At 46.2% G+C, this 12124-nt stretch overlaps 1 protein-coding gene across 1 annotated transcript; it reads left to right on the top strand.

Moving 5' to 3' along the window:
* Positions 1 to 4226: 4226 nt before the first annotated feature.
* On the top strand, positions 4227 to 5056 carry LOC123403581 (protein GLUTAMINE DUMPER 2-like). The gene has a single exon (XM_045097505.1). The coding sequence runs from the start codon at positions 4460 to 4462 to the stop codon at positions 4952 to 4954; it is 495 nt and encodes a 164-aa protein (XP_044953440.1). The 5' UTR covers positions 4227 to 4459; the 3' UTR covers positions 4955 to 5056.
* The last annotated feature ends 7068 nt before the right edge of the window (positions 5057 to 12124 follow it).

A 12124-nucleotide genomic window follows, 5' to 3' on the forward strand; every position in this document is an offset into this window, starting at 1 on the left:
CCAACAAAGCGATTTGGATTCAGCTGAGCCCGACTATCTTTTGCTTATCTCGTACTAAATGTTGTTTAACTAATGTCGTGCAAAAATAAAAAAAATGTTTAGTGATATGATCAGTTGGTTTGACCCAGTAGCTAGTTCAACAGTGAATCTTGTGGTCATTTTTTTTCTTTTTTGCTACTCGGGTGTGGAGGTTATGCAAATATATTTTTTCAATACTTTATATTCCGCTTCTCAGCACTTCAGTGTTGTCCTTTCCACTTCCGGAATATATGCAAATGGTTTTCTAAAGTTAGCAAATGTCCTTAGCCATCCATGTAATGCTCGATCCACTCATGATTAATTAATTGTACACTCATCATGCATGCCTATTATGGATAACAACATGACTTCATTATTGATTTTAGTTATGATCCCCTCGAAGTGTTGTGATATTTGCCTTTTGAGGTGAAACTGGATAAGAAGGAATGAAGGAAACGTATATAAGGATATATTTTATTCGAGTACTGCAACTTTGTGAAATGCTATGGTCACTCAACGTAGGAAAAGCTCAACAAACATTTTTGGTTTAGCATATAATTAAGCAAGGTTCGCCCAACCTAGGGCTCTGTTATTTTCATTTCTATTTAATTATGCGCCTTTAAGAAACGCATGCTACTATCTTTATCCTGGTTTACTAGTTTTCTTCATATTTTGACATTAATTTTAACTAATAAAATAGAAGTTACATGAAGTAAGAATAATATCATTGAAAACTACATTCAAATACAAATCCAATAATATAATTTTTGATGACATTCATTAACATTTTGCTAATCAAACATGTGGTCAAACTTTGACCCAAATACATAAAGACTAATAAACCCATACAAATGTATTCGCTATAAACTCCCCCCCCCCCTCTCTAATCACAACAACCTAGCTATTGCCAAAGACATCAGGCGAATTCCTCGAGGGGGGGAAGAAGTTACAAATATCATATCGTTCCTTCTAATATGGTGTATTGGCTTTTTTACAAAACTCAAACCTTCCAATCTTTCATAAAATTTATAGAAAAACCATGTACAATATCAAATCAGTATCATTAGATGTCCGTGATGGATTTAATGATGTTGATTTGATATTGTAGACGTTGATATTTTTTCCTATAGACTTGGGTAAAGATAGAAACAAATGAGTTTTGAAGACATTAAGGGTGTGTTTGGTTCGGGAACGAAGTGGAACGAAATGTCATGGTTCCATTCCACTCGAACGGGTTGGTTCCCTCCTTGTGTTTGGTAGAGGAGATTTAAAGGAACGGGATGGTTACATTTTGATATTTGGTTGGAGGGATGGAATGGAATGGAATTGATTTGTTCATCTTCCTGTGCTGCATCTCGTCGTCGCCATCACTGCATGCCATGGGGACGCGAGGGACAAGGGCTGCGTGTACACCCGGCGGCGCGTGCACCCGGCTGCGCGTGCTCCCGGCTGCGGCATGTGCTCCCGGCGGCGGCGCAACAGATGCAGGGATCCGTTGGCGCAGTAGATGCACGGGGTGGTGGCGCAGTAGATGCAGGGGGCGGCGCCGCAGCAGAACGGGCCCGCTGGCGCAGTGGATGTAGGGGGCGACGGCGCAGCAGAACGGGCCCGCCGGCGCAGCTGACGGAGGGAGCAATTCGGCCGCCGACGCAGCAGAAGGGGGCCGACGGCGCAGCAGAAGGTGGCCGGCGGTGCGGTGAGGGAGGGAGGGAGGAAGAGGGCCAACGAGGTTATGGGAGAAAGGGGGCAGCGTCGGGAAAAATGTGAGAGACAGGAGGCGTTCCGTGTCGTTCCACCGATTCAGAGGTACTAGCGCGTTCCTGATCTGGGAGGAATATGCCATTTCAGGGAATGAGTGGGTTCCGATTCCTAGACCCAACTAAACAGAAGAATGACCTCTAGGGACGGGACGGACCCGTTACATTCCACCCGGTGACACAAACCAAACACACCCTAATACAACATCTAAAATGGAATTGGGGAGTAGAATGACCCTCGATCAAGTGTGTGCGCTTAACTCCAAAACTTAATAACAAAAAACGAATTTCCAAGTTTTGGTCAAATGTAAAAATCACGCACATAGGTAATGAGTTGAAACTTACCCATGTAAACTTCCATAAGACAATATACTCCCTCCGTTTTAAAATATAAGACATTTTAAAGATTACACTAGAAGACTACATACGGAGTAAAATGAGTGAATCTACATTCTAAAATATGTCTATATACATCCATATGTAGTTCATAATGCAATATCTAAAAGGTCTTATATTTAGAAACCGAGGGAGTAACATCTTGTGACATGCATGAAAAATTGATATAATCATAATGTCATCCACGTGCTTGTGCCGTCGTCTGGGAATTGGAGCCCACTCATTTCCTTGTCGGGATGGCGTGACAGACCATCGAGGGCTGTCCCAGACCAGGTCGGCGATGCGGGGTGTGGACTTGACGCCCGCGGTCCGCAATTGCACACCCTCCTTCCGGTCGATGGTCGTGCACTGCCTGAAGCTCGCCGCTGCCAAGTCGATACATGGTGGGGTCGATGGTGCGGGTGGGTCCCATCCAGACCGCGTCTCTGTAGTGGGAGGGTTCTAGGTACGATGACTCAACAACGGTCGTTGCAGTGGCAGTTGGCGTCCATCGAGATGGTACTGGTCGCGGGCCATATTTGCTCATGTTCACGGGTGAGCACATGGTTGGATGTTGTCTAGCGGCGGAAATGAGTGGCATTTCTTCCGCTCTCGTAGTGGTCGTGGAGTTAGCTTGGCGTGCGGGGCAGGCTCAGGGCCAATTGTACCGGGATAGCGACCCTGGATTGCGAGGTACACATATTTGGGTGTGTGTGTGTGTGGGGGGGGGGGGGGGGGGGGGGGGCTGTGTGTGTGTGTGTGTGCAGTGGTTGAATCCATACGTTAGAGTTAGTTTGAGTTAGTTTTGGTTCAACTAGCCCTAAAGTATCCAAATATAAGGGTTAGATTGGAGCTAGTTGCATTTAACCCACCCAAAAAAACCATCCCACCCACGAGATGCTAATTGAAGCTAGTTTTCATGGGGTTCATTAAAAAATATTTTTCTCTCTCTCCCATCAGCCAAGAGATGCTAATTAGAGCTAGTTCTTGTGGGACTCATTAAAAAAACACTTTTCTCTTTTTATAAAGTGCATCTATTGTCGATCTAACCCTTCCATCCAAACACCTATTTGACTAGAGTTAGTTTAGGGTTAGTCATGAACTAGAAACTAACTCTAATCACTAGCTAAGCTAGAGTATCCAAAATAGTTTATTAGATGGTCTTATGAAAATGCCCTTCCATCTCGTTTCAATCTGGCCAGTGTCGTTAGATCGATAAGGGGTGAGGGGGCTTACTACGGATATTATTTTTTGAAACTTCCTAAGTATATCTATAATTATTACTATTATTTTATTTGAAAAATACGTATAAACTTTGGAGCCATTCCCTTATCGACACATACCCTTTAGTTTACTCGGACTCTTTTTAGAATGAAAACCCGTAATCTAACCTCAGTGATTGGGTCCAGCAACATTGTTATTTGTGTGTCGTTCACTTTAAAGAGGTACTGTTGTTGGAACACTTATCATGTTTCTCTGAGGTTACTGTCATTAATGGTTGATGCTGATATTTGTTGCAGTTCATATATTAATCATTTTTGTCTACATTCGGCTTTGTGCATTTTTGATGTCATGACTAGCTCTTAAAATCATGTTGGTGCCAAGATTGGAGTGTATACTTTTTTTAGAAAAGAAGAAACGCAACCATATTATTAAAAAGATACGTATACAAAGTCTTAGATTCACAAAATCTTACAACCTAAGCATGACAAAACAAGTGCATAAAAACGAGTGTCCCACATTCCACGAAACAAAAAGCAGCTATGATGTCTATACACCTAATCTATTATTAGCTCGTGATCTAAATTGATTGGAGATAGCTCGTGCGACCGTTTTTTACTGGTTGCACTTAATAACCATAAATCCTCTGGAATTCGCATCAATGAGTAACGATCACGTATGAATACTTGATATCTACTTATATCATATGAGTATGTTTTATATATACTTCCTGCAATGATCTAATCGCGTGTAGACCTTGATAGCTCTTATGCCACGTCGAAAAGTTACACCCTAATAATTTTGTGACACGTCGAAAAGTCAGCTGACGTTGTGCTTTTGTGCATAAGAATGTAATCATTCACGGTTGCTCCTACAAATCAAGATCATTTTGTTTACAGTAATGTTAGTGCAGCTTCACTAATGGACCTCTATATATAGGTTACCAGAGCGATTAGCGAGTAGTACCACTCCCATTCCCACGGGAATTTTTATGTGGGACGTAGCAGCATCACACGACCCACTCAGCAGACAACACAGACAGCAGAGAGGCGCGCACTGCTGTCACCGGAGCGCCAGCGACCCATGCCATGAGGCCCGGAGCCGAGTACCCCATGGCCCATGGCCCCGCCGCGGCGCCCCGCTCGACATGGCAGACGCCGGTGCCATACCTCTTCGGCGGGCTCGCGGCCATGCTGGGCCTCATCGCGCTCTCGCTCCTCACCCTCGCCTGCTCCTACTGGAAACTCTCCGGCGGCCTCGCCGGCCCGGACGAGGACCAACCCGCGGGCTCCGACGGCGAGAAGGGCTCGCCATCGCCCCCCGGGCCCGCAAGGGAGTGGCTGCGGCACGTGGTGGTCATCATGGCCGGCGACGAGCAGCCGAGTTTCCTGGCAACGCCGGCGTCGATGACGAGCCGTGCCGCCGACGCCGGCGCCGAGACCGCAGACGGCGCCACGGCGTGCTGCGCGGCGTGTAGGTCGGAGGAGAGGAAGATGGCGGATGCGCGCGAGGCCGGCTCTGAGGACGGCGCGCAGAGCCCAAGTGAGCTGGCTAGCAGTAGCACTAGCTCTGTACTTAGCTAGCTAGCGAGTAGTAGCACGATTTACCTGGAAGGTCTTTTTTTTCTTCTGCTGTAACTGTAAATTTTCTGATTATTCAAGATACCTCGGTTAGGCATTTTGATCGTTTGTAAGTAGCCAACATGTACTCTTTTATATATTCGCGCGCAACAAGAACTTGGCAGACAAAATCAACTTAATTCCAGCTATTTATGAGTAGTCAATATGTATTTTAAAAACACAGTTAATTTGCAAGTGGTTGAGGATGCATACACGATGGATAACCATGGGAGAGATTTGTAACAGATGGAAGGAAGCAACATGATCACCCGCAAAAGAAAAAAAGAAGAAGAAGAAGAAGAAGGAGGAGGAGGAGGGGGAAGCAACATGATGGCAGTGCACCTATGGGTGAGTGGGGTCCGAAGGCAAGCTCTCGGTGAGCCATCAGCTCGTTTTTGTTTTGTCCGCATCAATCCGTCGAGGCATGCACGTGAGCATGTCATACATATCCGGGGATTTTTTCACTGTTTTGATCCTTAAGGCGTAAGTTCATCACAAAACGAACTGGGTTCGAAAGTATTTCACGTTTTGACCCTTTTGAAAACGCCAGAGACCGTGGCGTTGCAGGACTCAGCAGAAACGCCAGTCTACTGGACGTTGCAGGCTTCATGTGCAATGCCAGTCTACTGGACGTTGCAGACCAAAGCTGCAACGCCAAGGGGGCTGGCGTTGCAGACCAAAGCAGAAACGCCAAGCTCACTGGCGTTTCCTTAGTCCAGTACCGCAGTGCTGGGGTCCTGGCCAGCGTTGCACCGAGCGCAGAAACGTCAGACCTGCTGGCGTTGCAGACCCAACCAGAAACACCATGCTTTCTGGCGTTTCCTTAGTCCAGTACCCCAAAACAAGATTTTTTTCACTGTTTTGATCAACAAACATATTTCATAGAATATAGTTTAAGTCGTAAGACCATAATTCACAGCATAACACCATTCATCAAAACATAACACCATAATTGAAAGCATAACACCATAATTTAAATCATAAGACTCAGCATAACACCATTCATCAAAACATAACACCATAATTCAAAGCATAACACCATAATTTAAATCATAAGACCCAGCATAACATCATAGTTCATAGTTTAACAGACGTAGTTCGACAAACAACATAGTTCAACAGAAAACATAGTAGTTCAACAGACAACATCATAACACTCACTTCCTCCCTCTCTTTGCAGCCATCTTGCCCTTAGTAATGTAGCCCTCTGAAGTGTTCTGCCAGCCAGGACGTCTGATGTTCCTTGAGCTAGCTCGACGTGTTGCTTCCGTCGGCTGAGTGGGTTGACTTGACTGCGGAGCATCTTCCATCTGCGAAGCCCCAAACTCAATGTAGTCCTGATCTGCGGCCTCGTTGTCGGACTCATCTTCTTCTTCAATCTCCTCTTCATGTGCTCGGCTAGAAGAAACATGTGCTCCACTCGAAGACGGACGAGCGGAAGAGGCCCGTGGCCGGCTGGCAGACGTACGAGCGGAAGACTGCACATCCATCGTGTACTGCGCACGTGCCCTCACATCGGTGGACGAAACACCGTGGCAAGAAAGTAAAGCCGCTAGTGTGCGACACCGATTGGCGACCTTCTGCGCAAGGAAAAGATAATGACATGTTAATATGCTAACAAAGGTATGACAAAACAAAGGTTAACAAGGCATTGTTGGAAATATGCCCTAGAGGCAATAATAAAATGGTTATTATCATATTTCCTTGTTCATGATAATCGTCTATTGTTCATGCTATAATTGTATTAACAGGAAACAGTAATACATGTGTGAATAAATAGATCACAATGTGTCCCTAGCAAGCCTCTAGTTGGCTAGCTCGTTAGTCAATAGATGATCATGGTTTCCTAATCATGGGCATTAGATGTCATTGATAACGGGATCACATCATTGGGAGAATGATGTGATGGACAAGACCCAATCCTAAGCCTAGCACTAGATCGTATTGTTCGTATGCTAATGCTTTTCTAATGTCAAGTATCTTTTCCTTCGACCGTGAGATTGTGCAACTCCCGGATACCGTAGGATTGCTTTGGGTGTATCAAACGTCACAACGTAACTGGGTGACTATAAAGGTGCACTACGGGTACCTCCGAAAGTGTCTGTTGGGTTGGTACGAATCGAGATCGGGATTTGTCACTCCGTGTGACGGAGAGGTATCTCTGGGCCCACTCGGTAGAACATCATCTTGAGATCAATGTGACTAAGGAGTTAGTCACGCGATGACGTGCTACGGAACGAGTAAAGAGACTTACCGGTAACGAGATTGAACAAGGTATAAGTATACCGACGATTGAATCTCGGGCAAGTTCTATACCGACAGACAAAGGGAATCGTATACGGGATTGATTGAATCCTTGATATCGTGGTTCATCCGATGAGATCATCGTGGAGCAAGTGGGAGCCACCATGGGTATCCAGACCCCGCTGATGGTTATTGGCCAGAGAGGTGTCTCGGTCATGTCTCCATGTCTCCCGAACCCGTAGGGTCTACACACTTAAGGTTCGATGACGCTAGGGTTATAGGGAATTGTTATACGAGGTTACCGAAAGTTGTTCGGAGTCCCGGATGAGATCCCGGACATCACGAGGAGCTCCGGAATGGTCCGGAGGTAAAGATTGATATATAGGACGGATGGTTTCGGATACCGGAAGTGTTTCGGGCATCACCGGTAACGTACCGGGACCACCGGGACCACCGGAGGTGGTCCCGGGGGACCACCGAAGGGGGGCAACGACCCCGGGAGATAAGGTGGGCCAAGTGGGGGTTGGAACCAGCCCCTAGGTGGGCTGGTGCGCCTCCCCACTCAGCCCATAGCGCAAGGGAGAGAAAAGGGGGGGGCAAACCCTAGGGCAGGTGGGCCTAAGGCCCACCAGATGGTGCGCCACCCCCTCCTCCCCCTTCTGGCCGCCGCACCTCCCATCTGGGGGGCTGCCGCACCCCCTAGGGTGGGAACCCTAGGGGTGGCACCCCCTCTCCCCTTCCCCTATATATATCGGGCACTTTTGGCCATTGAGACACACGGTTTTTCCCTCTCTCTCGACGCAGCCCCGTTCTTCTTCCTCCTCCTCTCCGTCGGTGCTTGGCGAAGCCCTGCCGGGAGACCTCGTCTCTCCATCGACACCACACCGTCGTGTTGCTGGAGTTCTTCCCCAACCTCTCCCTCCTCCTTGCTGGATCAATGTGCGGGAGACGTCACCGGGCTGCACGTGTGTTGAACGCGGAGGTGCCGTTGTTCGACACTAGATCGGAATCGCTACGAGTACGACTCCATCAACCGCGTTCTAGCAACGCGTCCGCTTAGCGATCTTCAAAGGTATGAAGATGCTCTTACCCCTCTCTCGTTGCTGGTCTCTCCATAGGAAGATCTGAATATGCGTAGGAAAATTTTGAATTTATGCTACGTTACCCAATAGTGGCATCCGAGCCAGGTTTTCTATGCGTAGATTCTATGCACGAGTAGAACACCAAAGTTGTGGGCGATGATTTGTCAATTTGCTTGCCGCTACTAGTCTTATTCTTTTCCGGCGGTATTGTGGGATGAAGCGGCCCGGACCGACTTTACACGTACGCTTACGTGAGACTGGTTCCACCGACAGACATGCACATCGTGCATAAAGGTGGCTAGCGGGTGTCTGTCTCTCCTACTCTAGTCGGATTGGATTTGATGAAAAGGGTCCTTATTAAGGGTAAATAGCTTTGGCATATCATCGTTGTGGCTTTCACGTAGGTAAGAAGGCGTTCTTGCTAGAAACCCAAATCAGCCACGTAAAACTTGCAACAACAATTAGAGGACGTCTAACTTGTTTTTGCAGGGTTTGACATGTGATGTGATATGGCCAAAGTTGTGATGTTGCATGTATGATGTATGAGATGATCATGTTATTGTAATAGGTTTCACGACTTGCATGTCGATGAGTATGACAACCGGCAGGAGCCATAGGAGTTGTCTTAATTTATTGTATGAGATGCGACGCCATGTGCTTACTACTTTTACTTCATTGCTAACGGTTAGCTATAGTAGTAGTGATAGTAGTAGTTGGCGTGACGACTTCACGGAGACACGATGATGGAGATCATGGTGTCACGCCGGTGACGATGATGATCATGCGATGCCTGAAGATGGAGATCGAAAGAGCAAAGATGATAATGGCCATATCATGTCACTATATGATTGCATTGTGATGTTTATCATGTTTTACATCTTATTTCTTAAAACGACGGTAGCATAATAAGATGATCCCTCTTAAAATTTCGAGAACGTATTGCCCTAAGTGTGCACCGTTGCGAAGGTTCATTGTCTCGAAGCACCACGTGATGATCGGGTGTGATAGATTCTAACGTTCGCATACAACGGGTGTAAGCCAGATTTACACACGCGAAACACCTAGGTTGACTCGACGAGCTTAGCATGTACAGACATGACCTCGAATACAAGAGACCGAAAGGTCGAACATGAGTCGTATGGTTAAATACGATCAGCATGAAGTTGCTCACCATGGTGACTAGTCCGTCTCACGTGATGATCGGACACGGGTTAGTCAACATGGATCATGTATCACTTAGATGACTAGAGGGATGTCGATTTAAGTGGGAGTTCATACTTAATTTGATTAAATGAACTTAATTGTCATGAACTTAGTCTAAAAGTTGTCTTTATAAATGTTGTAGATGTCCAATGTCAACCTCAATTTCAACGCATTCCTAGAGAAAAACAAGCTGAAAGATGATGGTAGCAACTATGCGGACTGGGTTCGCAACTTGAAGCTCATCCTTGAAGCAGCTAAAAAGGCTTATGTCCTTAATGCGCCGCTAGGTGACCCTCCCGCTCCCGCAGCAGCCCAGGACATTCTGAACGTCTGGCAAACGCGGAGTGATGACTACTCTCTGGTCAGGTGTGGCATGTTATAGAGTTTAGAAACGGGGCTCCAAAGGCGTTTTGAGCAACACGGGGCATATGAGATGTTCCAGGAGGTGAAGCTAGTTTTTCAAGCTCATGCCCGTGTCGAGAGATATGAAGTCTCCGACAAGTTCTTTAGCTGTAAGATGGAGGAGAACAGTTCTGTCAGTGAGCACATACTCAAAATGTCTGGGTTACACGGTCGTCTGACTTCACATGGAGTCGAACTTCCGGATGATGCTATAATTGACAGAATCCTCCAGTCTCTCCCACCAAGCTACAAAGGCTTTGTGCTTAACTACAACATGCAAGGGATGGAGAAGACCATTCTCGAGTTGTACTCGATGCTCAAGTCTGCAGAAGTAGAAATCAAGAAGGAGCATCAAGTGTTGATGGTCAACAAGACCACTAGTTTCAAGAAAGGCAGGGGTAAGAAGAACTTCAAGAAAGACGGCAAAGCTGTTGCCGCGCCCGGTAAGCCAGATGCCGGGAAGAAGAAAAAGAACGGACCCAAGCCTGAGACTGAGTGCTTCTATTGCAAGGGAAAGGGTCACTGGAAGCGGAACTGCCCCAAATACTTAGCGGAGAAGAAGGCCGGCAACGTTAAAGGTATATGTGATATACATGTTATTGATGTGTACCTTACCAGTGCTCGTAGTAGCTCCTGGGTATTTGATACCGGTGCTCTTGCTCACATTTGCAACTCAAAGCAGGAACTGCGGAATAAGCGGAGACTGGCCAAGGACGAGGTGACGATGCGCGTTGGGAATGGTTCAAAGGTCGATGTGATCGCCGTCGGCATGCTACCTCTACGTCTACCATCGGGATTAGTTTTAAACCTTAATAATTGTTATTTAGTACCAGCTTTAAGCATGAATATTTTATCAGGGTCTTGCTTAATGCGAGACGGCTACTCATTTAAGTCAGAGAATAATGGTTGTTGTATTTATATGAGTGATATGTTTTATGGTCATGCTCCACTGGTGAATGGTTTATTCTTGATGAATCTCGATCGTGATGTTACACATATTCATAGTGTGAGTACCAAAAGATGTAAAGTTGATAATGATAGTCCCACATACTTGTGGCACTGCCGCCTTGGTCATATCGGCGTTAAGCGCATGAAGAAGCTCCATACTGATGGACTATTAGAGTCTCTTGACTTTGAATCATTTGACACATGCGAACCGTGCCTCATGGGCAAGATGACTAAGACTCCATTCTCAGGAATAATGGAGAGAGCAACCGACTTATTGGAAATAATACATACTGATGTGTGTAGTCCAATGAACGTTGAAGCTCGCGGTGGTTATCGTTATGTTCTCACTCTCACCGACGATTTGAGTAGGTATGGGTATATCTACTTGATGAAACAGAAATCTGAGACATTTGAAAAGTTCAAGGAATTTCAGAGTGAGGTTGAGAATCAACGTGACAGAAAAATTAAATGTCTACGATCTGATCGTGGAGGAGAATATTTGAGTCACGAGTTTGGCACACACCTAAGGAAGTGTGGAACTGTTTCACAACTGACGCCGCCTGGCACACCGCAGCGCAACGGAGTGTCTGAACGTCGTAATCGCACTTTATTAGATATGGTACGATCTATGATGTCTCTTACCGACTTATCGCTATCATTTTGGGGATACGCGTTAGAAACTGCAGCATTCACTTTAAATAGGGCACCGTCTAAATCCGTTGAGACGACACCGTATGAACTATGGTTTGGCAAGAAACCTAAGTTGTCGTTTCTTAAAGTTTGGGGCTGCGATGCTTATGTGAAGAAACTTCAACCAGAAAAGCTCGAACCCAAAGCGGAGAAATGCGTATTCATAGGATACCCTAAGGAAACTATTGGGTATACCTTCTATCTTAGATCCGAAGGTAAAACCTTTGTTGCCAAGAACGGATCCTTTCTAGAGAAAGAGTTTCTCTCGAAAGAAGTAAGTGGGAGGAAGGTAGAACTTGATGAGGTAATTACACCCCCTCTCGAACAGGAAAGTAGCGCAGCGCGGGAAGTTGTTCCTGTGGCGCCTACACCAACTGAAGAGGAAGTTAATGATGATGATCATGAAGCTTCGGATCAAGTTACCACTGAACCGCGAAGGTCCACAAGGGCACGCTCCGCACCAGAGTGGTACGACAACCCTGTGATGGAAATCATGTTGTTAGACAACGGCGAACCTTCGAACTATGAAGAAGCGATGGCGGGCCCGGATTCCTACAAATGGCTT

Source organism: Hordeum vulgare, chromosome 6H (assembly GCF_904849725.1).
Source record: "Hordeum vulgare subsp. vulgare chromosome 6H, MorexV3_pseudomolecules_assembly, whole genome shotgun sequence".
In the NCBI taxonomy this organism is placed as follows: domain Eukaryota; kingdom Viridiplantae; phylum Streptophyta; class Magnoliopsida; order Poales; family Poaceae; genus Hordeum; species Hordeum vulgare.